A 24,988-nucleotide genomic window follows, 5' to 3' on the forward strand; every position below is an offset into this window, starting at 1 on the left:
TAATGTATGAAACTGGGTTGTTAGTTAAGTGAGTTATTATACTGTGTATTTAGCGTTCATGGACCTCTCAGCAGCTTTCGACTGCGTCAACAGAAGGAAGCTGTGGGAGATGTTGGCTGAGATGGGCATAGACTTGGGTTTGTTATGAGCACTACAGTCACTTCACCTTGAAACCACAACACAGGTGAGATTCACAGATGATGGTGACCTGACAGAGGAGTTCCAATGCCGGGGAGGGGTGCGGCAAGGCTGCATCCTGGCCCCTTTTTTATTTACGCTCTACGTAAATGGGCTAGATAAAGCACTGGGAGGGCTGGAGGCAGACTGCCCTTGTATAGGGAAGAGAAGCATACCAGTCCTCCTATATGCAGATGATGCAGTCCTTTTGGCCTGAACAGGAAGGAGCCTGCAGTTGCTCATCAATAGGTTTGTCAGGTTCATGGCGGACTTAGACTTAGTGCCCAATTTATCCAAATCTTATGTCATGGAAGTAGGTAAAAAAACGGCCAAGAACTATAGCTTCTCAATTGGTACCCATACACTGGAAAAAGTAAAAACTTTTAATTACCTGGGGATTGTTTTTGATCAAGATCTCAGTTTTAAACCCCTAGTAAGTCTTAAATGCAGTCAACTTCCGAGTGCTGTGGGATCTATTATGAATTATGCAACAAGATTGGGTCGCTGGTCCTCGCACAAAATTACCCATTTATATAGCTCAGTATGCTGCTCAAAGACCCTTTATGGAAGCGAGGTTTGGGGTTTTCGTGACATGGGAAACATTCCAAAAGAAGAAGATACATTTCTAAAAAGGCTCCTGCAGGTGCCCACAAGCGTCTCTTCGTATGTTGCCCACGAGGAACTGGGCATAGATTATCTTACTGATCAGGCTGCCTCTTATCCAATCTCCTGTTGGGTAAAAATATGGACTAACCCTGAGGCAACCCTGAGTAGATTAATCATACAGGATTGCATGAAAGGGGATAAGTGGTTTAGAATAGCATGGTTAAGATATGTAAGGGATGCTCTGACCACGTTGGGTCACGAAAAATGCTTTAATGACCCAAGCACGCTGGCCAATAGAGACAAGGGTAGCATAAAGAAAGCATGTAGGCAGTACCTGGCTAGGACCAGAGAGGCAACAGAAGGGTCCAAAAGTACAGTGAGATCACACCAGCTCATTAAAATTAAGCCGGGCATGGAATTCTATTTGGCCAACATGTACAATAGACATGATAGATTTCTAATGTCTAGATTTAGATTAGACTTGCTGCACCACATTCTGGCCGTCCCAGCAGGTTTTGTACATGATGTATGCTCAAAAGGGTGCTGCGGCTGCGATCTTAGATCTCCGCAAGACACCCTGCATTTTGTCTTACTGTGTCCCTATTTTGCTTACCCACGCTCACTGTTTTTAAAAACAATACTGAAACGAGCCAATATTGGACAGGCCAAAGTGGCCCTTTTATTTCTCAAGCTTGCCGCTGATCCTTTTACATTGTTCAGCATGGTACACTTCTTGCGCCTGGCAGTCAAGCTGAGAAAAACCAGGGGAGAGGAGTAATTGGGTTGACCGCATCAAAAAGGAGCAGTAATAAAAGAATTAAAAACCCTGAAATTAATCGAGCACAAGTGTACAGCTTTTCCGTTTAAGGACGACATTGATTGTTAGCTTTTAAGATGCTTGTTTTAAAATGAATTATTTATTAATGTATGGAATACTGTGTTTTTGAAGGCCCAATTGTAAATTATGTATCTTTTATGGCTATTTTTTAATATCCGAATAAAGATTATTTGAAATTGAAATTGAAATTGAGTTATTACCCACCTTAATAATCAAACAGGGTGAACCAATAAATTCACCAAATTAACCGGAGGACAACCTACTGGTAGCTATGGCACAGAGCAACCAGGTATAACTTGAATGCAACGTCAAAAGACTGATTTTGCTGGCTGTAGAACTATGTGTACTTTATCCCTACTAACCAGAGGAAAAGTGTCTGTGATCCCTTTTCAACATGATGCAATTGGCATAACCCGGCCTGGCATATGAAACTTATCTCCAAGTTCCTAGTCTATGGTGCAAAAGTGTACGCCTGTAAGTTAAATGTCACATGTGAAATGCAGTACCCATTTTACCATCCTCTACATTGACAGTGTAAATATGACTGCTGGCCTACCACGTGTAGCCTGGTTGGTAAATTTTGAACTGTGAATTCAACTTGCCTAAATAACCACTTTTGGCAGGCTTGAACCGTCCTTTTAAATATTAATAAGTCAGCCCTAAGTAGGTGTTACTTCCCATAAGACAGGGTGCATTGTTTTCTAAGTAGGACATGTAAAAGTTTAATGTTGAACATGTCCTTACTGTGAAAAAGCTCTGAAAGCTATTTTCACTGTAGCAGAGTTAGCTGTCCCGTGGGGAAGCATTTGGATACAGTATTACTTTTCATCATGTTATCTTTTGCTAGGAAGCACCAATAAATTAATTTTTTGGACTTTTTGAAATATTTATTATAGTCACAATTTGAATGCTGACGGCGACAGAGCACTCGTCTGATGCAGAAATAGGTTCAGACAATCTGATGTTTTACCTTCGGACTTAGCGTCTGAAATGAAAGTCAAAAGTTCTCAGCAGGCAAGGCAACATTCTGTGATCAGAGAGGGCTTTATGACCTGAGTTAGATGGTGGACGAGGGTATTGGTGAAACCGTTAACTTTTGGTAAGAAAAGTCACAGTGATACAAATTTGAATTTCATCCCAGAGAAGGTCTATTGGTGGCCGGATACTTTTGGTGCCTTCACCAAGGGGAGATTGCTAAATTTGGACAAAGTCACTTTTTGGAGCTCAGATTCATCCTTTGGGCTGAGGCTGTAATCTGTATCCCAAGAGGGCTCCAGGAGGCCAGATGCCTTCCTCTTGAGGTCTCGCTGGATTTGATTTGCCGCTATGTAAAAGCTCTGAGTGAGAGCAAACTGAATCTTTGGCCCAGAAGTGACACTCCTTCGTCTGATGAGCTGGGCAGGTTGGTCCCAGTCCTCCAGAGGTCTTTGAAGTTGAAACGTTTTTAAATCCCAGGTGTCAAGAAAAGTTTGGAGGATTACATTTTGACATCAGCCAAGGGTCAAGGACCTTGGAGACAGCATTTAGGGGCCGTGATTCACTCCATCAAAGGGCCAGCAGCAGGGTCCAGAGCAGGTCCGTTTGGAACTGGTCAGCTTGCCAGTTGCAGAAAATGCCTTCAGAGCCTGTTATGTATGTCCCTGTAGCTTAAAGAAGAAGTCAGACTTATGACCCTTAGAGTCAACTGATTTGTCCTGCAGAACCAGTCTTCTAGACTTTCTCAGGTCACATACATCAGGTCAATTTCTCTTCTGTACTTCCACAGGTGCAGGAAGTGTTTTGAGGGTACTGTGGGTGCCACACTTATGTATGACACCAGTCTGTGGATAGGAGTTACTCCTGGGCCCTCCCTAAACAATAGGTTGAAAGTTCCAATGTCAGCACTATCCACCTATGAAGTGATATTTGCCCTACTGCAAACAATCACCGATCTCTTCCTAAAACAAACAAGGCAGAACCTTTCTTCCCCTCTGCAGGGCTCCTACGCCTACCCAGAGTTATGCCCATCTAACTGATCCACCCTTTCTCTGTGGTCACTCTAAAACAGTATTGGGACAGACTTTCTACCACTAGGATTAATACCTGCCTGACCGGGGAAACAAATGAGGGCCCTGTGTAGTTGTAAGCTAAAAGTTGCCTATGATAAGGTAGGCCTCTCATAAGTTACGTTTTTGGGGCACAGCCCACCCGACATACTGTCAAGAAAACGCATCACCACCCCACAACCAAGGCCCTTTGTCCATGGTCTGGGAGCAAGTTCACACCTCATCACGGGGGCTATTCAGCAGCTAGAGGACAGAGTCCATGCAAATGTGCCTCTAGAGGCTCTAAACAAGGAAAGGTCACTTTCTAAAACTATCTTTTTCAAAATATGTCTCACAAATCCAACTGCGCCTGCGAATTGGACTTGTAATAAATATTTAAAATAGTGTAAAAATGAATTTTATAGAAGTGTCCTAGTCGGAGATAACATTATTGTATTTAATATTAGATCTCAAATCTTTCCTATGGAACTGCCAAACCTGCAACAATGAAAATTGCTTTGGGGCCATTTCACTGTATTGGCATGTTAAATAATAATCTTTGATTTGACCTACTTTTGAATACCAAACACCCTGCCTTATGGGGCCTACTTGGGGGTCACATTAATAATTAAAATGAGGGTTTAGGTCTGTCAGATTACGTTTTACAGGTCTAATTTGCAGTTTAATAATTCACAGTCAGGATATGGAGGGTAGTCCTGCAGTCATAATCATGCTGTCACTAAAATGGATAGCACAATGACTGCTGCAGTCCACTTATGACATTTAACTTATAGATCCTCGATACATGTTGTGCCATATTAGCAACAAAAGGCAAGTTAAATATACCAAATATAAGAATTCCAATTTGACCATGTTGAAAAGGGGAGAACACAGTGAATTTACTGCTGGCAAACAGAGGTAAAAGTCACACAGTTCTGCAGCAAGCAAAAACTGTTAAGGTAATAATTTGGGAGTACACCGAGTACAAGATGATCATTTCCAAAACCCAATTCTCACTGCCATTGTAGTGGATGACACAATAGGTGCTTCGTCCACTGGTGGCATATAATTTACAGGCCCTGGGTGCACCGGTTAGCGTAAATTAGGGAGATATACAGGGAAGTTAAATATTCCAATTAGAGTTATATCAATTTGAGCATGTTAAAAATGGGGAGAACAGGCACTTTATTATTGGTTAGCATAGATATAATGCAGAGAGCTCTACTGCCAGCAAAAACAGATAGGGTAAAGACCTGGGGATACACCACACAAGAGGTTCTCATTTCTCACAACTGTCATTCATAGACTTTCCAATATAGCGGCTGAAAATACTACCTCCCGTAATTTACAATCCACCAATGATTCCCTCCTGGTTACAGCCAAACCAAAGGCACACAGCATTGATGTCAGAACCCATTTCAGAGGGCTACAGGAACAGCAGGAGCAACAGGGGCCAATCATGTGGGTTGTGGACTTTTACTCCTGAAGTCAAGTGGGCCTGTCCTACTCCTCCTGAATAACCGGGCAAACTACTACGTCTTCACCACTTGACTTTCAGCAGTAGCACATGTTGGGACGAACAGTCCAAGGCTTCTCCTAGGGGGAGGTAGATAACCCTGGGTGTAGTTCGCGAAGTAGCGCTACGTGTAGCTACTCAAAGTGCACTTCGCACTACGCGAGCTACACGTAGCACTTCGCGAACTGCCTAGTACCCTGTTTGCACTGTGCAAGATGCTGTTTTCAATGATTGCACAGTGCGGAAAAGCATCCGGCACTGTGCAATCATTGAAAACGGCATCTTGCACAGTGCGAGCTGTAGTTTTCTTCCGCTCGACAGATTTTTATTCAAGCGGCAGCTTTCTCAACGCAGACTGGTAGTTTCTCATCGCGAGCAGTCGCGAGCATACGTGACCACTCGCAATGAGAAACCTGACCTCCCCGCGTTGAGAATCTCGCCGGGAGGTTTATTTTCCACGCTCGTGATCGGCAACTTGATGTTGCTGATGGCGAAGGAGGAAAAAGTCTCGCCAGGATGTCATTTTGCTCGCTCGCAGTCGCCAACTTGGCGTTGAGGACTGCGAGCAAGCAAAAAATGACCGCTGCAATACGCTACGCTACGCGTGTTTGCACTGTGCTACGTGCAATTTGCGTAGTGCGAAGTAGCGCAAACTTCGCAAACTACGCGAGCGTAGCGTAGTGCTTTGCCCAGGGTTAGAGGTAGATGCTTGGTGTACACAGACTCACAAAAGAAAACATGGGCAGAAAATCCAATATGTGAATGCCCACCCAGATAAGTAGTAAAAGTGGTAAAGTAGTATTTATATATGAACGCAAAGTAAAATACACCACAGGGCAAATAATTCCCAATGTCTTCAAAAGGCCGGCACTGAAGTGCTGTCCGGTTACGTCACTGATTCTCACTCCCCTTTCAAAGGACAATGGTTATTCCTCATTCACAAGAGATAATCATTTAGGTTAGGTCCCACTAGAAAATTCAAGTTTTTGAAGTTCCATAATGGCATCTTAAAAGTCAAAGGGCCTGATTACGAGTTTAAAGGTGCTGGAGCAGGGCAGCACGCCTCCACTCTGCTCCCACATCAGCAAACCCGACCGCTGGCCACCTGCCAGATTACAACTTTTCTCGATGTCTGGTGGGCAATCCTTTGCCATTCCCACAGTGGTGCATTTGAAAAATGACCGCAATGGGAACGCCAAAGCAAGTTCCTTTGCGCATGGATTGTCAAGTTCATGCCGTGCAGGAACTGGGTGTGCATGAAGATGCCATGTGCCCCCCTGCATGCATAACCATGGCCTGAAGTACCAGGGTGCTCTGTAGGGTCCCCTTAGTTTCCTCACTGTCAGCAGTTTCATGGCATGAACACCGTCATGAGACCGCTGGCAGTGAGGAAACTCGTAATACGCTTCCCAGGCCTCAGCAGCTCCACCAAGCATATTGTAGTCTAAGTCCTCCGCGCCACCTCCAGGGAACATGGATCCCTGGTGGGTTTGGCAGTCCCTTGGCGGTCTGACCGTTGAAGTTGTAATCCGGCAGTCGTACCTGCGGTGCAGCAGTAAATGCTGCACCACTGTGGGTTTGGCAGAAACTCGTAATCTAGCCCAAAGTGTCCCATCGCAGTAGCACTTAGTGAGAGCAAGTTCTCCCTGAGGCTCGATGGCTTGCCAATCAGTCTTTTTTGTATTGCTGCCTTTATTTATTTGTTTATGTCATCAATAACAACAATAACCTCAATGGACTGAAGAATCCACTGATGTCAACAACCTACAATGGAAAAATATCAGGTGTATGAGGAAAAATATGCATATTCCGAGCTTTATAATGACCATGATAACCATAACAATAAGAAAGTAATAAGATAATTAAGTTATATAATAATTACAAGAATAATCTAATATAATATCTGTAGGAGAGTAGGATCTACACTTATGTTGCCCCCACTTTTTTTCTGATGTTAACACTGGTTTCTGGCTATAGTCTGGCTGGGTCCCTGCTAATCAGGGCCCCAGCCTGTCTGTTCTCTCTAAACAACCTGGAGTGCATATTAGATGCACTAGTGATTGGATACTGTGGTACCTTATGAGCCCCTAGTATATGGTACCTTAGGTACCAAGGACATAGGTACTTCACAGGCCGACCAGGGGTTGAAGCATGTATTATGCCACCCCTGGGAAGCAGACTAAATCTGACACCACAGGCCTGCTACTGCAGCCTGGGTGAGGTAGTGTTAGCACTTCTCACTGAGATATAGGTTCCATATATCTCACCTTACACACACATATAAGCCTATCAGTCACCCCTAAGGCAGGCCCTATCAATCCTGAGGGCAGGGTGCTTGGTTTACAGGTGAGGGGGTGCCTCTGCCTGAGCAGGGCCCCTCTGCAGCCCTCAGAGTCTATTCTCTGTGTCTGTTCGTGGATGCGGTTAAACCATAAGTGCATTATAAGCTCGCGGTAAATGCTAACTCTGGTATGGCTGCATCAAAACATGTCGTGTTTGGTGTCAAACGCTTTGGAATCATACCCCCACACCAGTAACTAGTGTGGGAGTATGATCCCACCCTTCTAGAGGGGAAGAATGTACCTAATGTGGAAACACGGTAGAATCCTGAAAGAGCCTGGCATCATAAAATGGATGCCACCAGCACAGACACTGGGCTGCCCTCCTGCTGCTGACCAAAACTCGCAGTGGAGGAGGCCCAACAATAGGCATCCTGTCACATGGAGGTGTAACCACCTTCCAGACAGGATTTAGTGTATTGGCGCAGGGTGGGTGCACTCCTAGAGTGCTTTGAAGTCCTGCACTGGGGGAGCAGTAGGCTCCTCTGTGCTTATGCCAGCTCAAACCAGTTCAGGGTATACCTTCCCCATCTCTGGTGCAAAACTGGACAAAGGGAAGTGGGTGTAACCACCCACTCCGCTAACCCTCACATAGGAGGGGTCATAGAGATAGTCCCTCCCTTTCTTTTAGTATAAGTTAGGGAACCCTTGCCATTGCAAGTTAGATATCCCTGGATGACGCTCTGAAGAAGAATCCTGGACCTTCGACGTTCCACTACCTTTGGAAGACTGAAGAATCTCCATTGGAGTCAATGAGTGACTCCCCTGCTTGGCTGGCAACAAAACTTTGAACCAACAGTGGCAAACTTTCCCGCTTCCGCCAGAGTCCAAAGTCCCTGCAGCCCCAAAAGTGGATTTCCTGACTTCTCGAAGATCATCGTAAGTCCTCAATGAAGCTGAGGCAAGTGGACCCCACGAGTGACGTGGAACAGCAATACCCATGTACCGTGAACTATTGTCGAGTGCCATCCCTTCACGACGTTCAACGAACTTGTGCATTGGACCATGTATGGTCCAAGCCTCCAGCAGGATTTCCACTGAAGATCAGAGGCCTACCTTGTCCCGAGTGACCGTGGGCTCTTGTGAAGTGAATCCTCACAAGCCATCTTTGCGATCCCTTGCCCATTGGCTTGTGGGTCCCCTGAAGACGTTTCAACAGAACCAAAGGGCTCCCCTAGTTGCTCCAGGCCTGCCCTGACTTACTCTTGCTGGGTGAGTCCCTCAGACCTTGCTGGTCTGCACCGCTGACTTTCTTCACTTTCCACGAGACTTGCTGTTGCCAAGGCTTGTTGGCTCCAATCTGGTTGCTGACACCTCAGTAAGCTGCAGACTTTGTGGGAAACACCGAATCCAGCTCCTAGTTGTCATCAACACCTCCTGGATCTCCTGGCTGAAGAGTCAAGACACCCATGATCACCTGAAATCACCCAACGACTGTGGGCATCCATCTTCCTGGGCCCGGGTAACTGGCAAGTGACTTTGAACACTGTCTCCTCTGCTTTCAGGTCCTCTTTCTTCTGAATCCATCCTTGGATTCCACCAGACACTTCTCCTGTCTTCACAAGCAGCAAGTCTTCTTTGGCTCCCATTGAAAACGACGCCGCGACCCGACACCAACAGACATCTATGCACCCGGCTTCCCTGGGTGAGGTAACTCGTGCACTCCAGTGCTCTTGTGTGTGTTGGCTCTAGAACTACTTACTCCGTAAGTGACTTGCTTGTAGACTCTCCCGAGGTAACCTAGAACTTTAAAATTCCAACGCCAACTTGCTCCATTGAAGTCTATTGGGATCCGCGGCTGTGTTCTCACACTGCATGCGTCTCCCGTGGCTCTTTTACTTACCTGCTTTGGGTGGATTAGTGAGGCCCCAGTGCTTCTGCAGGCCCTAGGCCTTCTCCCTTCCCAAGTCGTTCTTCTTATACCTCTTTTTTAGTATATGGTCTGGTACGCCCCTAGGGCCCCAGCCATATAAGCGCTCAATTTGTTGTGAACTGTTGATTTTTGCATATGTTCCTGACTTCTAATCTCATAAAGAGATTAGTAGAGTGTGTTAGAAATAAATACATATATGTTTTATAAATATACCTGTGTGGTGTCCTTTCATTTAGCAATTCAAGAGATTATAAGGTAAAACAAGCTGCTTTACATTCCTGTAAAGACTTAGCCTGAAGGCTGCTCTACAAAGCTACCACTAGAATAGCTTTCTTTAAAAGGTTGTCTTAAACCTATCTACCATAAGAGTCGAATTGGACTGGTGCAAGTTGGCCACTATAACTAGTGACCAGCATATGCCAGGCCAACTTCTCACATTGGTGGGCAGCGTGTGGGATTCCAGCTTGCCATTGTTTTACCAGAATATCTCTATTTGAATTACTAACTGAAAACTACTAAAGGTAGTCAAGGTACATATAAAATCAAGCTTAGTATCAACAAGTTCTACTCAACTTAGAGCTGTGTGTGAAGGGATTGCACACCCTTGCTACAGCTCAAGCTAGGATCAGTAGGCCACAAACTAGTGTAGGTAGTACAACACTGCACAACACTAGAATGTCCTCAAGGGCTGGAGCCAGTGGGTCCACCCAACCTCAGTATAAGGACATGACTTCTTTGACTTGAAAGCCATGTGTGCTGCAAGGCACCTGAGGATAGGACAGATAGGATAGGACAGAGTCCCTCCACACTACACCTGATAGATCTTAGATTGGCTCTAGGAGATAATAGATCTGAATCAGGGGGTGCGTCAATCATAGTCTCTGGGTCAGATAATGAAAATTAAGATGACCAGGACTCTGTGGTTGAAGGGCCAGATCCACAAGGATCTGAAAAGGACAGAGGAATTCTCCCTAAGAGAACTGACAGAGTGGAGGAGAGGCCTAGGTCCCTTTCTAGGGAATCTGACCACTCATATCACTCTGACAGGGAATCTGTCCAGCAGAGGAACTTATACCTTTCTGGAAGGGAGACCTCCTCTGACAGAATGTACAAACTGCTGCAGTATGAGGAAGCAAGATTTGCCCTTAAGGCCAAGCAGTTGGCATTAGACAAAGAAGCCTTTGAGCTCCAGAGAGCTTCTAGAAAAGAGGGGTTAGAACTCCCTGGTGGCAGCAACAGTGTCCCTAGAGTCAGAGATTACATTCCAGACCATAGGAACCTGTCCAAGGTTGTTCCTCCCTACCAGAGTGGGGATGATCTCCACAAGTGAATAACAGGTCCCCCAGAAACAGTAGGCAGCAATCTTGTGGCTCTCCTTTTCTGATAAAGGTAGAGACAAGCTCCTCACTGTAAGAGAAGAGAATGCTGATGATTATGAAGTCCTGGAGAGTGCATTAATAGAAGGGTTTGACTTAACCACTGAACAGTACAGGTTGAAGTTAAGAGACACCCAGAAAGCACAGACTCAGGACTGGACAGACTTTGTAGATAGTGCAAGCAAGGCTCTGGAGGGTTGGCTGGTTGGTAGTAGATTTACTGATTTTAAGGGATTGCATAATCTTATGATGAGAGAACAGCTCCTTAATAATTGCCAGAACCAGTTATTGCATCAGTACCTGGTGGACTCTGATCTGAACTCTCCCCAAGAATTGGGAAAGAAGGCAGACAAATGGTTCAGAATGAGGGTGAGATAGAGGAAAAAAAAGAACCAAGGGGGTGACACTAAGAAGCAGGATTCCAAGGGCTCTGAGAAAGGTGGAGATACGTCAAAAGACCAGAAGTCTTCACAAGGGCCCCAAAAATCTGCATCTGGTGGGGATTCACAATCCAACAAAGGGAAAGGCCAAAAGAAGCCCTGGTGCAAATTCTGTAAACAGAAAGGGCACTGGACTTCTGACTGTAACAAGTCCAAAGATCAAACCACCACCACTCCTGCCCCTAAGGCAACTGTTCCCCCTAGTACAGCTACTGGTGGAGGTGGTAATCAGAATAAGGGTGTAGTAGGGTTGACCCTGGGTTCTGAAGTGGACTCTGGCCTAGTCAGAGTGCCCACTCAGGCATTGCTGATTTGTGATGGAGACATTGAAATGTTTTTCCTAGTGAACCCCAGTAATCTGGGCAAATACAAACAGCAGCCTGTAATAAATGGCAAACAGGCTTTGGCATTTAGGGACAAAGGTGCTAGTGTCACCATGGTGGCAGAGGATCTTGTGGACCCTGGACAGATCATCCTGGGTGAAATGTACCAGGTTACCAATGCAAGCAATGTCAGGACCAATCATAGTCTGGCAGTTGTGAATTTCTCCTGGGGAGGGGTAACTGGCCTTAAGAAGGTTGTAGTCAGTGCAGACCTCCCTGTCGAATGTGTATTGGGCAATGATCTAGAGACTTCAGCCTGGTCTGAAGTAGAGTTATGGACTCATTCCGAGATGTTAGGCATACCTGCAGAGGTATTTGCTGTGACCAGGTCACAAGCCAAAATGCATCAAACTGAACCAGCTCTGGATCCTGAAAGTATGGACCAGGTGCTACCCAAGAGGAGGAGCAGTAGGGTTAAGGCAGTGCCTTCCCCTCTGTCTCAGATCACAGATTCCCCTCCTGAGGGAGGAGAATCAGATCCTGAAGAAGGAACTGCCCCAGAGGGACTTGAGCCTGATCAGGTTGAGTTCTTGGGGGCAGGGGGCCCTTCTAGGGAAGATCTGAGCAAAGAGCAACAGTACTGTCCCTCTCTTGAACCCCTCAGACAGCAGGCTTCTGCTGAGGCTGCTGGGAGTGCTAGTGGGTCCAATAAAGTTTATTGGGATGAGGGACTCCTATATTGTGAGGCTAGAGATCCAACCCCTGGAGCCACCAGGAGGTTGGTAATACCTCAGAAGTTTAGGGGGTTCCTCTTGACCCTAGCACATGACATCCCTTTAGCAGGACACTTGGGCCAAAACAAGACCTGGGATAGGCTTGTTCCATATTTTCATTGGCCATATATGTCAGAGGACACCAAGGAGTTTTGTCGCTCCTGTGTCACTAGCCAAGCCAGTGGCAAGTCAGGTGGCACAACAAAGGCCCCCTTGATACCACTACCTGTAGTGGGGGTTCCCTTCGAAAGGGTAGGGATTGACATTGTTGGTCCCCTTGACCCTCCAACAGCATATGGGCACAGGTTTATCCTGGTGGTAGTGGATCATGCCACCAGGTACCCAGAAGCAATACCCCAGAGGACCACCACAGCCCCTGTGGTGGCAAGAACCCTCATTGGAGTTTTCTCCAGAGTGGGTTTCCCAAAGGAGGTTATATCTGAAAGAGGTACAAACTTTAAGTCAGGATATCTAAAAGCAATGTGGAAGGAGTGTGGTGTAACTTATAAATTCACTACTCCCTATCACCCACAATGAAATGGGTTAGTTGAACGTTTCAACAAAACCCTAAAGGGAATGATTAAAGGCCTCCCAGAAAAACTTAGGCAAAAATGGGAACTTTTACTTCCCTGCCTCTTGTTTGCTTACAGAGAGGTTCCACAGAAGGGGGTTGGTTACAACCCATTTGAACTTCTTTTTGGGCATCCTGTAAGAGGCCCATTATGTTTGGTGAAGGAGGGCTGGGAGTTACCTCTCAAACCTCCCAAACAGGATGTGATGGACTTTGTACTTGGTCTCCGCTCCAGGATGGCCGAATACATGAAGAAGGCAACTAAAAACCTGGAGACCAGCCGAGAACTTCAAAACACTTGGCATGACCAAAAGGCTGTGCTGACTGTGTACCTGCCAGGACAGAAAGTGTGGGTGTTGGAGCCTGTGCCCCAGAAGCCCTCCAGGACAAATGGAGTGGCCCCCATACAATTGTTGAGCAAAAGGGAGAAGTCACCTACCTGGTGAATCTTGGAACTCCCATGAGCCCCCTTAGGGTGCTCCATGTCAACAGATTGAAACCATATGTTGACAGGGCTGACATGGGCTTGCTCATGGCAACTGATGAGGAACAGGAGGAGGAGAGTGACCCTCTCCCTGACCTGCTCTCACAGAACCCTGATGATGGGTCAGTAGATGGTGTTGCTTTGGCAAGCAACCTCACTGATCATCAGCAAACTGAATGCAGACAAGTTCTGCAACAGTTTAGACATATGTTTAGCCTGACCCCTAGTCAGACTTCCTGGTGCACCCATGAGGTGGACACTGGAGACAGTCTGCCTGCCAAGAGTAAAATCTACAGGCAACCTGACCATGTCAGCAACTGTATCAGGACTGAAGTCCAGAAAATGTTGGAACTAGGTGTGATTGAGCCTTCAGATAGCCCTTGGGCTAGTCCAGTAGTCCTTGTGCCCAAACCTCATACCCAGGGTGGTAAGAAAGAAATGAGGTTTTGTGTAGACTACAGAGGCCTCAATGAAGTCACCAGGACTGATGCCTATCCAATTCCAAAGGCAGATGAGTTCATTGACACTTTGGCCTCAGCCAAGTATCTGAGTACATTTGACCTAACAGCTGGCTACTGGCAAATCAAGTTAGCTGATGATGCCAAGGCCAAAAAAGCATTTTCAACCCCTGGTGGGCACTACCACTTTGTGGTGATGCCCTTTGGTTTGAAGAATGCACCTGCCACTTTTCAGATGTTGGTGAATAAAGTTCTGACAGGAATGGAAACTTATTGCTCAGCTTATCTAAATGATATTGCAGTCTTTAGTTCCTCCTGGCAGGATCACCTGGTCCACCTCAGAAATGTTTTGGAGGCTCTGCAAAAAGCAGGCCTCACTATCAAGGCTACTAAGTGCCAGATAGGGCAGAGTCAGGTTGTGTACCTGGGCCACCTTGTAGGTGGAGGCCAGGTTCAATCTTTACAGAGCAAAATCTAAACCATCATGGAATGGGTTGCTCCAACCACCCAGACACAGGTGGGAGCCTTTTTAGGCCTGACTGGGTATTATAGGAGGTTTGTTAAGGGATATGGATCTATAGTGACCCCCTTAAATGATCTTACCTCAAAGAAAATGCCAAAAAAGGTTCAGTGGACAGCTAGCTGTCAGAAGGCATTTGAAGACCTAAAGCAGGCCATGTGCACTGCCCCCATCTTACAGAGTTCAGACTACACCAAAAAGTTCATTGTCCAAACAGATGTTTCTGAGCTGGGTGTGGGAGCTGTACTATCTCAACTGAATGATGAAGGTCAAGACCAGCATTAGCTTTTATAAGCAGAAGGCTGACCCCTCGATGAAAAACGTTGCTCAGCTATAGAGAGGGAGGCCTTTGCTGTGGTGTGGGCCCTGAAGAAGCTGAGGCCATACTTGTTTGGCACTCACTTCATAGTTGAGACTGACCACAAGCCCGTCCTATGGCTCAAACAGATGAAAGGTGACAACCCAAAACTTTTAAGGTGGTCCATTTCCCTACAGGTGATGGACTATACAGTGGAACATAGACCTGGGACCCAACATGCCCATGCAGATAGACTCTCAAGGTATTTTCACTTAGAACACGAAGACTCAACTGGTCAAGGTTAGTTTAGTGTCCCTGCGTTTGGGGGGGGGGTTGTGTAGGAGAGTAGGATCTGCACTTATGTTGCCCCACTTTTTTTCTGATGTTAACACTGGTTTCTGGCTATAGTCTGGCTGGGTCCCTGCTAATCAGGGCCCCAGCCTCTCTGTTCTCTCTAAACAACCTGGAGTGCATATTAGATGCACTAGTGATTGGATACTGTGGTACCTTATGAGCCCCTAGTATATGGTACCTTAGGTACCAAGGACATAGGTACTTCACAGGCCTGCCAGGGTTTAAGCATGTATTATGCCACCCCTGGGAAGCAGACTAAATCTGACACCACAGGCCTGCTACTGCAGCCTGGGTGAGGTAGTGTTAGCACTCCTCACTGAGATATAGGTTCCCTATATCTCACCTTACACACACATATAAGCCTATCAGTCACCCCTAAGGCAGGCCCTATCAACCTGAGGGAAGGGTGCTTGGTTTACATGTGAGGGGGTGCCTCTGCCTTAGCAGGGCCCCTCTGCAGCCCTCAGAGTCTATTCTCTGTGGCTGTTTGTGGATGCGGTTAAACCATATACTCTTAAGTGCATTATAACCTCGTGGTAAATGCTAACTCTGGTATGGCTGCATCAAAACATGTCGTGTTTGGTGTCAAACGCTTTGGAATCATACCCCCACACCAGTAACTAGTGTGGGAGTATGATCCCACCCTTCTAGAGGGGAAGACATGTACCTCCTGTGGAAACACGGTAGAATCCTGAAAGAGCCTGGCATCACAAAATGGATGCAACCCAAAACAGACACTAGGCTGCCCTCCTGCTGCTGACTGAAACTCGCAGTGGAGGAGGCCCAACAATAAGCATTCTGTCACAGGGAGGTGTAACCACCTTCCAGACAGGATTTAGTGTATTGGGGCTGGGTGGGTGCACTCCTAGAGTGCTTTGAAGTCCTGCACTGGGGGAGCAGTAGGCTCCTCCGTGCATATGCCAGCTCAAACCGGTTCAGGGGCTACCTGCCCCTGCTTTGGCATGAAACTGGACAAAGGGAAGTGGGTGTAACCACCCACTCCACTGACCCTCCCATAGGAGGAGTCATAGAGCTAGTCCCTCCCTTTCCTTTAGTGTAAGTTAGGGAACCCTTGCCATTGCAAGTTAGATATCCCTGGACGATGCTCTGAAGAAGAATCCTGGACCTTCAACGTTCCACTACCTTTGGAAGACTGAAGAATCTCCCTTGGAGTCAAGGAATGACTCCCCTGCTTGGCAGGCACCAAAACTTTGAACCAAACTTTCCCGCTCCCGCCGGAGTCCCTGCAGCCCTGGAAGTGGATTTTCTGACTTCTCAAAGGCCATCGTGAGTCCCCAGCGAAGCTGAGGCAAGTGGACCCCACGAGTGACGAGGAACAGCAATACCTGGATACCATGCACTATTGTCGAGTGCAATCCCTTCACGACGTTCAACGAACTTGTGCATTGGGCCACGTGTGGTCCAAGCCTCCAGCAGGATTTACACCGAAGATCAGAGGCCTACCTCATCCCGAGTGACCGTGGGCTCCTGTGAAGTGAATCCTCACGAGGCATCTTTGCGATCCCTTGCCCGTTGACTTGTGGGTCCCCTGAAGACTTTTCTACAGAACCAAAGGGCTCCTCTGGTTGCTACAGGCCTCCCTGACTTACCCTTGCTGGGTGTGTTCCTCAGACCTTGCTGGTCTGCACCGCTGACTTTCTTCACTTTCCACAAGACTTGCTGTTGCCAAGGCTTGTTGGCTACAATCCGGTTGCCGATATCTCAGTAAGCTGCAGACTTTGTGGGACACGCCGAATCCAGCTCCTGGTTGTCGTCGACACCTCCTGGACCTCGTGGCTGAAGAGTCAAGACACCCATGATCACCTGCAATCACCCGACGACTGTGGGCATCCATCTTCCTGGGCCGGGGTCACTGGCAAGTGACTTTGAACACTGTCTCCTCTGCTTTCAGGTCTTCTTTCTTCTGAATCCATTCTTGGATTCCACCGGACACTTCTCCTGTCTTAAGACGTAGCAAGTCTTATTTGGCTCCCATTGAAAACGATGCCGCGACCCGACACCAAAAGACACCTATGCACCCGGTTTCCCTGGGTGAGGTAACTCGTGCACTCCGGTGCTCCTGTGTGTGTTGGCTCTAGAACTACCTACCCTGTAAGTGTCTTGCTTGTAGACTCTCCTGAAGTACCCCAGAACTTTAAAATTCCAACCGCAACTTGCTCCATTGAAGTCTATTGGGATCCGCGGCTGTGTTCTCACACTGCATGCGTCTCCCGTGGGTCCTTTACTTACCTGCCTTGGGTGGATTAGTGAGGCCCCAGCGCTTCTGCAGGCCCTAGGCCTTCTCCCTTCCCAAGTCGTTCTTCTTATACCTCTTTTTTAGTATATGGTCTGGTACGCCCCTAGGGCCCCAGCCATATAAGTGCTTAATTTGTTGTGAACTGTTGACTTTTGCATATGTTCCTGACTTCTAATCTCATAAAGAGATTAGTAGAGTGTGTTAGAAATAAATACATATATATTTTATATATATATACCTGTGTGGTGTCCTTTCATTTAGCAATTCAAGAGATTATAAGGTAAAACAAGCTGCTTTACATTCCTGTAAAGACTTAGCCTGAAGGCTGCTCTCCACAGCTACCACTAGGATAGCTTTCTTTAAAAGGTTGTCTTAAACCTATCTACCATAAGAGTCGAATTGGACTGGTGCAAGGTGGACACTTTAACTAGTGACCAGCATATGCCAGGCCAACTTCTCACAATATATATAATCGAGCTGTCAGTAAAAAGAGAGGTATTGGGTGGCTGTAACTTCAACACAAGTATGAGAGAAGAATGGAGGGAGGGGAGGTGCTCTTCATTTCACTAGTCATCCGACAGATGTTGCCATATTCCGACAGTTAATCAATCTTACTTGCTCTTGCTTGGAGGTGCAGATCAGGAGGCATGGGTGTGCATCAGTGGCCCATCAGTCAGCAAAATCCTGGATGATGCAGGCGAGGTTGCATGTGTTCACGTTGCTCCAACAATCGCACAGTAAATCTTCCTGTGTTCCATCGGCTGCCTCAGGTGCTCCTGAGTTTGGATGATGAAACCTGTGCTCTTTTCTCTTAGGTCACAAGTCGCTATGCTGCTCTAGCATATGGTGATCCAGGAGAATAGCACATTTCATCACCATGGTCCCCTCTTTCTTACAGGGATTCCTAACAGTGCACTGGGGCAATGGTCTGTATGTTTATCCCAGTGCCACAACACAGTGTCAGACCGTCTCTTCATTAGAGCCTCCATCTGGCATACAGGAGTCGTAACAGCACATATAAGACAGTGGTCCCTTCAGGCCACGACACTGTACATGGGATGGCTCGCTTATTGCCAATGCACTGTGCCAGGGCCCCAGCTGTTATCTTGACTGTGTCCCCATTCTGGTATATAGGAGTCATGACAGCAGCACTTGGGTGGACCGCCTGATCAGTTTTACAGTTCTCAATCTTCTTTGCTGCCGCCAACCTAGCATACAGTGTTCACAAACAGCAACTCTTGGGCGGATGGTCTGATCGGTGTGTGGACACAGAATCTCACATTGTCCTTTAAGGGTTCACTCAACAGAATCCCACTGGACCTTCCTCCCTCCAGGCTTTCTCCTCCTCATCATAAATTGTGATGTCTCAGCAGGGAGGCAGATTCTAGTGCCCCAAGTGATCTTGATTTTCTTGGGTGATATCTCTGCACCCAGCTGGGAGACTGGCACACTATTGTCCCCATTCTTGATCACAACAGGCAGAAGTCATGCAGAGCATTTCCATGCTGATGTACAGCTCTAGTATGACAACTTTAGGAGCTCCTATTCCCATTTCTATTATTCATTCCCAAGCACAGGTGTGAATTAGTGTCTGAGACTTTGAAGTTTGTGATATGGCGTTGCACCATTTGACCTTCCTACCCTTCTGTTCTGTCCTTTGTCCAAGAAGCAGTCTGTCACAAAAGTTTTGACTCCAAATCCAGGGCATGGGAGTGACTAGAGGATAACACCTGGATGTTATCAAGGCCCAAGCCCTATGCTGTATGATTCCTTTGTTAGACCCATGTTCTTCCTGAGACATGCCAAGGACCCCCTGACCAGTGACCTTCTCAGAATCAAAGAATCTTTTTGAAGTGCACAAGAGAGCCTGGCTTTTCCTTCCGCCAGTGTGTGTGTCCCAGCTGTCAGTAATGCAGGGAATTCACAGATCTTTCTGAGATCGATCCTCCATCTACACATGTCTCTCTAAAGCCATAGGCTTCCAGTATGGAATGCATAGCTGTCCATGTACTGTACATACACAGATGCACATCCATTACAGCAAGCACGCACAATCACACACGTACTGTACAGAGCTACATACTGATGTGATGTAGGCAAGGGGCGAGTTAGGTACAGAGAATCAAAACTTTACATGAGTGGGCTAGTAGGTGTCGAGCCAGTAGGTGTCACTCCAGTGACACAGGTACAAAGAGCGTGTCAGCTTACTGATCACTGTCACAAAAAACAGTATGCTGTCACAATCACGCTCATGCTCCTTACCTCTGTGTAAGGGCAGTAGCCCTTTATCACTACCAGGTTAACACTTTGTGCACCCCTCTTGGTCTAGTAAGACCACAATCCATAAAACAGGTCTAATTCATAGTACACACGCATGGTCCATGTTTGGTCAAGAGGTGAAATTGGTACCAAGGATCCAGATATTGCTTCAGCTGGGGCACTCAGGGCAGGGGTGCATGTTCATTACCATGCAGTGGATATTTACATCCCAAAACCCCTCCCCACACATCAAACTACTCAGAACCAACTCCTAACCTAGAGATATTAAGCCATCGGATTGACAAAACTGATGGGATGGTCTACATGCATTCACGTGGCTCAATCTGCTCCGTGCTACACAACCAAATCTAACCTTTGCAGAAAAATAGCTCATCTCAACAACTTGAAAGTTTCTCCTTTCATAGCCATCAACCACTTTAATTACTTATGATCTGTTTGCTTAGCAAACCTAGTGCCAAACAAGCAAGGGCATAACGTACGCAAGGCCCATAGTATGGCAAAATACTTCATTTTATTAGCTGCTCTGGATAGTAACCTCTTTCTGATCAAGGCTACTTGAAGCTCTCTACCTTTGTCATCAAGTTGAGCGAACACAAATAAAACTTCCTTGTCAGAGTGCAATGAAAGGTTGACTGTAGTCATCTGCTTTCAGAACAGGTGCAGTGATAGAGCCTTCTTCAATTCTTCAAATGGCTTTTAGCACTCTTGAGACTAGATCACCTTTCTGGGCTGCTTCCTGGAGGTCAAAGTAGGCATCAGGGCACCTCTACTTCCAGAGTTTTCCACAAAGTTCCTATAAAACCAGCTCAGTCCTAAAATGACCCTACCTTCAGTCTGGGAAGTAGACACTTCTGACTCCATCACAAACTGAGGGGCATATTTATGAGCCCTATTACATCACTTTTGCAGCATGCAATGTGGTGCAAGTGTGAGGCAACTCAAAAATGAGATTTATGAAACCGCACAAGCCATCTTGCGTGACCTGGGTGGCTTCATAAATCTTGAGTAAAGCATATCACAGTGTTGCCTTACTCTGCACTAAGGAGACATTCCATGAGTGCTGCATGGGTGTTCCCATGCAACATGCTTGCTGCGCTGCACTGTGTGAAAAACTGATAAATATGGCCCTGAATCTTGGCATCCAACAGGTGAATCTTTCTGTTACCTACCTCATGCCCAAGGTAGACATCGCTGTGACTCTTCTGTTATGGCAGAGGAGCATCGCCTAACTGCTCAGAGCCAGGAGCTAATAAATAGTTTTATTATCATTTTTTTTAAATCATTAAAATTTTTCCCTGGCTGAGCCAAGTGGCCCGAGTAGGGCGGGATGGTGCCATTGTCTAAGATGGCAGCAGGGAGAGGAGAGTTGTGAACTGTAAGTGCACAAGTTGATGTGGCTGGCCAAACCGACTTGCACAGTTACATTTCCCCAGCCCAGCTGTGTAGCTCAGCTGGGTGGATAAAAGGCCTGAGCGAGCGTTAGTTCAGCCCGCTCAGGCCAATACCAGTGCTGCTCTCGTGCTGGGTAACAGAATGAGAGCAGTGTCTGGATTGGGTGGGGAGTCTGGGAGCCTGTGCAGAATGACTCGATCCTGGAAGAAGCTGGACTCAGGCAAGTAATTTTTTAAATATATTATTCCCTCCTCCTCTTCCATTTGCTGCCCTTGCCTCACCACTTTGTTTTCTGAGCAGCCGCCACTGGGAGGACTGACCCACCTGCACACTTGGTTGCCTTGATGGTCAGTTTTGCCTCCTGTACCCTAGCCAACACCTCCCATAGGTGTCTCTGATGGTCCTGCCATGAACAGCTGCAGTATCATCCAGATAGGTCGCACAGAATTCCTCCAGCCCTTCAAGAACATGGTTCACCAGGTGCTGAAAAGTGGCAGGAGCATTCTTCAACCCAAAGGGCAGCTTTTGAAACTGATACAGTCCCTCTGGCATGGGAAATTCAGAATTCCCCTTGGTATCTGATGCTAAGGTAATCTGCCAATACCCTCCGTTCAGATCAATGGTGCTCAAGTACTTTGCAGTTTTCACAAACTTGGGATTGGATGGGCATCATTCTTGATTACAATTTCTTCACCGTCTATACCCCATCTCTGGTATCACTGTTTCCAGCGCATGTCTCACACTCAATGTTACTGCATGAGTCTCTAACAAAAGAACAATGAAAGAAGCACACTGTGCTAAATTAAAATCTATCACGTTATGGTACTAGGGATATCTGTATTATTGTTTTCTCTCTGTTAGTGTGTTGTAGTCTGTTCATCATAAAACAGCTTATTTGTTTAAAACCTAGAACACCTCTCTGGTTTATTTATAACATTATATCTAATTAACTGATCAAAATGTCATGCTACTTCTTCTTAAATAAATAATTCAGGAGGCGGAAACTTCCATATGTAGAGGGAACAGACATCCTGGATTTGCCTAGACGGTCCTGGTTTTAGAGGGTCTGTCTCGGCATCCTAATAGTTTAGTTCAATGTGGTGTCATATACCCGAGTTGAGCCTAGTAGGAATTAGTGTGCGATTCTTACATGTACACAATCCTTTTTCCAAAAATTGCCTTCTATTTGCCACATCAATGCAGAAACACCAACCTTGCTGACAGGGAACACTGCCTTGGCATTGGTGCAAGGCCTCTCACGTGCGTAATACAAATGTGTTTTATTATTACATCAAAATGGCAGCACAGCTATCTGTGGAACACAAACAATGGTCCCCTGATCACAATCTCGGCCTGAGGCAAGGATGCCATTTTATATATATAGCCTTTTGTTTCCTAACATACTTAGAGGAGACACTTCTTCTGACTTCACAGGGCCCTGCATGCCGAAGCATTCGCTAAGCAGCTGACTGACATCTCCATGAGCGGTGTCCAGTTTGTGACAAAGATGGGGTCATACACTCTTACCAGCCAGGTTAAGTGGTTAGATCATCTAGACCAGGATTTTCTTGGCAGATCATATATTCACACCCTAGACACTTCAGTTAGGTTTAGCATAGTAGGAGTACGCTAGATTGATATAATATTTTATATGATCACATGTGTTAGAGCGGGAAACTGTTATTCTTTCAGTACAGCGGTGCATTATAATCATGAGTAGTTTGCACCCGCATATAATCTATTGTTATGTTAAATCTAGGCTGTAGCTGCTATGAGAATGTAATAGAAAGTGTTGAAATGTATAGCAATATTTGAAGGCGACATATAATCACTTAATGGATGTGCTTATGTAATGTAGTAATTGAAATGTGCAGCAATCATGTTCAATCATACTTGTAACATGAGGCCTTTTTCATTTCCTTTGTTGACGGGTTTCTGTGGACCTAATTGTGCATTACTCTGACGGCTCTTGGGATGGATATCGATAGAGAATTCATGTGTTTCTGCATTAGTTCTGTTCTCACGTTTCTGTTGTAGGTGAAATGATTCTTTCGTGCTAGCTAGAATAATGTCTTTATTTTAGTAGTTAGGTTCGGGGAGAGGAGGATACATTGAATGCCGATGCTGATAATGGAGTACAGCGTGCTTTCTCAAACAGTGTGAGCCTGGGAATCAAGGTCATCTGATTGAGGCTGGGAGAATCATTGTCCATGAAATGTTACCTACAGGGAGGTGGTTCGAGAGTATGGTGCAATGTACCTCATCATTGTGGGATGTACTATGTGTGTTCCATATTGAATTAGGGACAGTGTCCAAGGGGATTCGATTTCTGGCCATGAGAACATCTTAGAATGAGTTCTGTAGCTCTATGCTACCTGACCTATTCAATGTCGATGGACTTCTTAGAAAGCGTTCATGTGTTTACAGATCTTGCTTTGGGAAATGATAAGTAGGGATGTCACAGTAGCGATAGTGTAGGGATAGACTAATGTTTTTACATACGAGCTTCCAATGAATGGGAATTCTTTATATTGGAGCTGTTATCTTTTGTGTCTTGATCTTGGAATTTGTTATCCTGTATATGTTACATCATCTGAATTCACCCATAGGTTTGGCTTTGTATTAGATCTGACGTATTTTTACAACCTCGTATTGAGGTGTTTGTACGTGCCGCTGTTCTTGGGTTTGTAATAAACTAACTAACTGTAGATTGAGAGTCTGTGATTCTTCAGGAGCCATGATTTATTTGGAGCAGTGATGAGTAAATTGGATAATGATTTTCCTCCCCTCTACACTTTCATGCAGGCCATTGACCAGGGTTCCAGATTTGATCTAGAACGTGGGACCTGACTCCTTCACATATATAACCTCTCTCACCAAGATGGTGGAGCTCTTTGTTTTCTTCACTGTGTTGACACTTATAACTTTTGTTTGCTTATGTCTATTAATCATCGCAGCCCATATTTTCTGTACAGGAATCACTACAATTCAATAAATATTGAAAAGGCCACTTTGTATATTCTTTGTATATTTCTCTGAGTACAAGAAAGTACGAGTAACTGAGATAAAGTTTAAAATCTGTCACCATGGTTCCTGAGGGCACAGAGTTGTCATGTTCAGTGGTTGCCAAAACTGTTTGCTCCCTGTTCAGGTTTAGGGGAACTGGCAGTGGCACTGCGAGCTTGCTGGTACAATGTCCAACCTATCCTATGGAGGTACATGGTTTCAGCCTGGCACCATCCTCAGTTTATTTGGTCTGCAAATGTGCAGTTCCTACTGATTGGTGGAAACTACACGACAATGGGTGGGTGCAGATAGTTATTTTTACAGATCTGAACCTACTTCTTTGTCAGCAGCCTGTCCCAGTTTCTTGTGGTCGCCCTACCCATATGTAATAAGAAAACATAACTCTTACCTTGTCCCCAGGCTCGCTTCTGGTGAACTTAATAGCTATTGAGCTGGCAGTAGTACCCACTTCGGGCAGGACCTCCAGGACGCTTTCCAGCGTTGCTGTGCCTTTGGTCTTGGGGGGAGGTTGGCGCATTGAGCAGGGACTGTTCACCATCCAGGAGAGCAAATCGAACTACAGTTGCCCAAGCCAAAAAGGAAAGAGAAAGCAACAGTTGAAAGTTGCCATTATTATACTGTGTAGGTTTATATAGCACCAATAGACCCAAGCCTGTCAGGGCACTTTAGGAAAAAACTATTGACTTGAAAAGTCAATAGAGGCTACATCAATATTGTTCGAAGCAAGCTACAAAGTGGACATATATACATGATCTAAGGTAATCAGACAGCCTCAATTAAGACAGTAACACCTTCTTTATTAGGTATGAAGTCACCATTGGAGATAAGGTTGGAGCATGATGTGTTTCAGTCAGGAGGCATAATATTAGCTGGAGTTTCTATATTATGCATAATCACAGATCAAGGGTATTGTCAATAATTACAGACAGGTGTATATCAAAAACAATAGGAAAAGGAGTGGCCTGCTTGAGAATTGTTTTTCTCATTCGGTACTAAGCTATCCTTCAATGTAGGACTTGGTTGCTGGGGTTCAATGGGGGAACCATTGGCTTGTGGCCCACC

The 24,988-nt window shown here is 45.9% G+C and overlaps 1 protein-coding gene across 1 annotated transcript in view; it reads right to left on the reverse strand.

The window, feature by feature from the left end:
* The window catches only part of LOC146780158 (hydroperoxide isomerase ALOXE3-like), a 512,047-nt gene that overhangs the window by 40,913 nt on the left and 446,146 nt on the right, over positions 1-24,988 (reverse strand). Inside the window, exon 13 of the mRNA XM_085638403.1 lies at positions 24,315-24,482. Within this exon, the coding sequence (XP_085494529.1) occupies positions 24,315-24,482 (168 nt within the window). The remainder of the gene's footprint in view (positions 1-24,314; positions 24,483-24,988) is intronic.

The sequence above is a fragment of the Triturus cristatus genome, chromosome 12 (assembly GCF_964204655.1).
Source record: "Triturus cristatus chromosome 12, aTriCri1.1, whole genome shotgun sequence".
NCBI classification, from domain to species: Eukaryota; Metazoa; Chordata; class Amphibia; order Caudata; family Salamandridae; genus Triturus; species Triturus cristatus.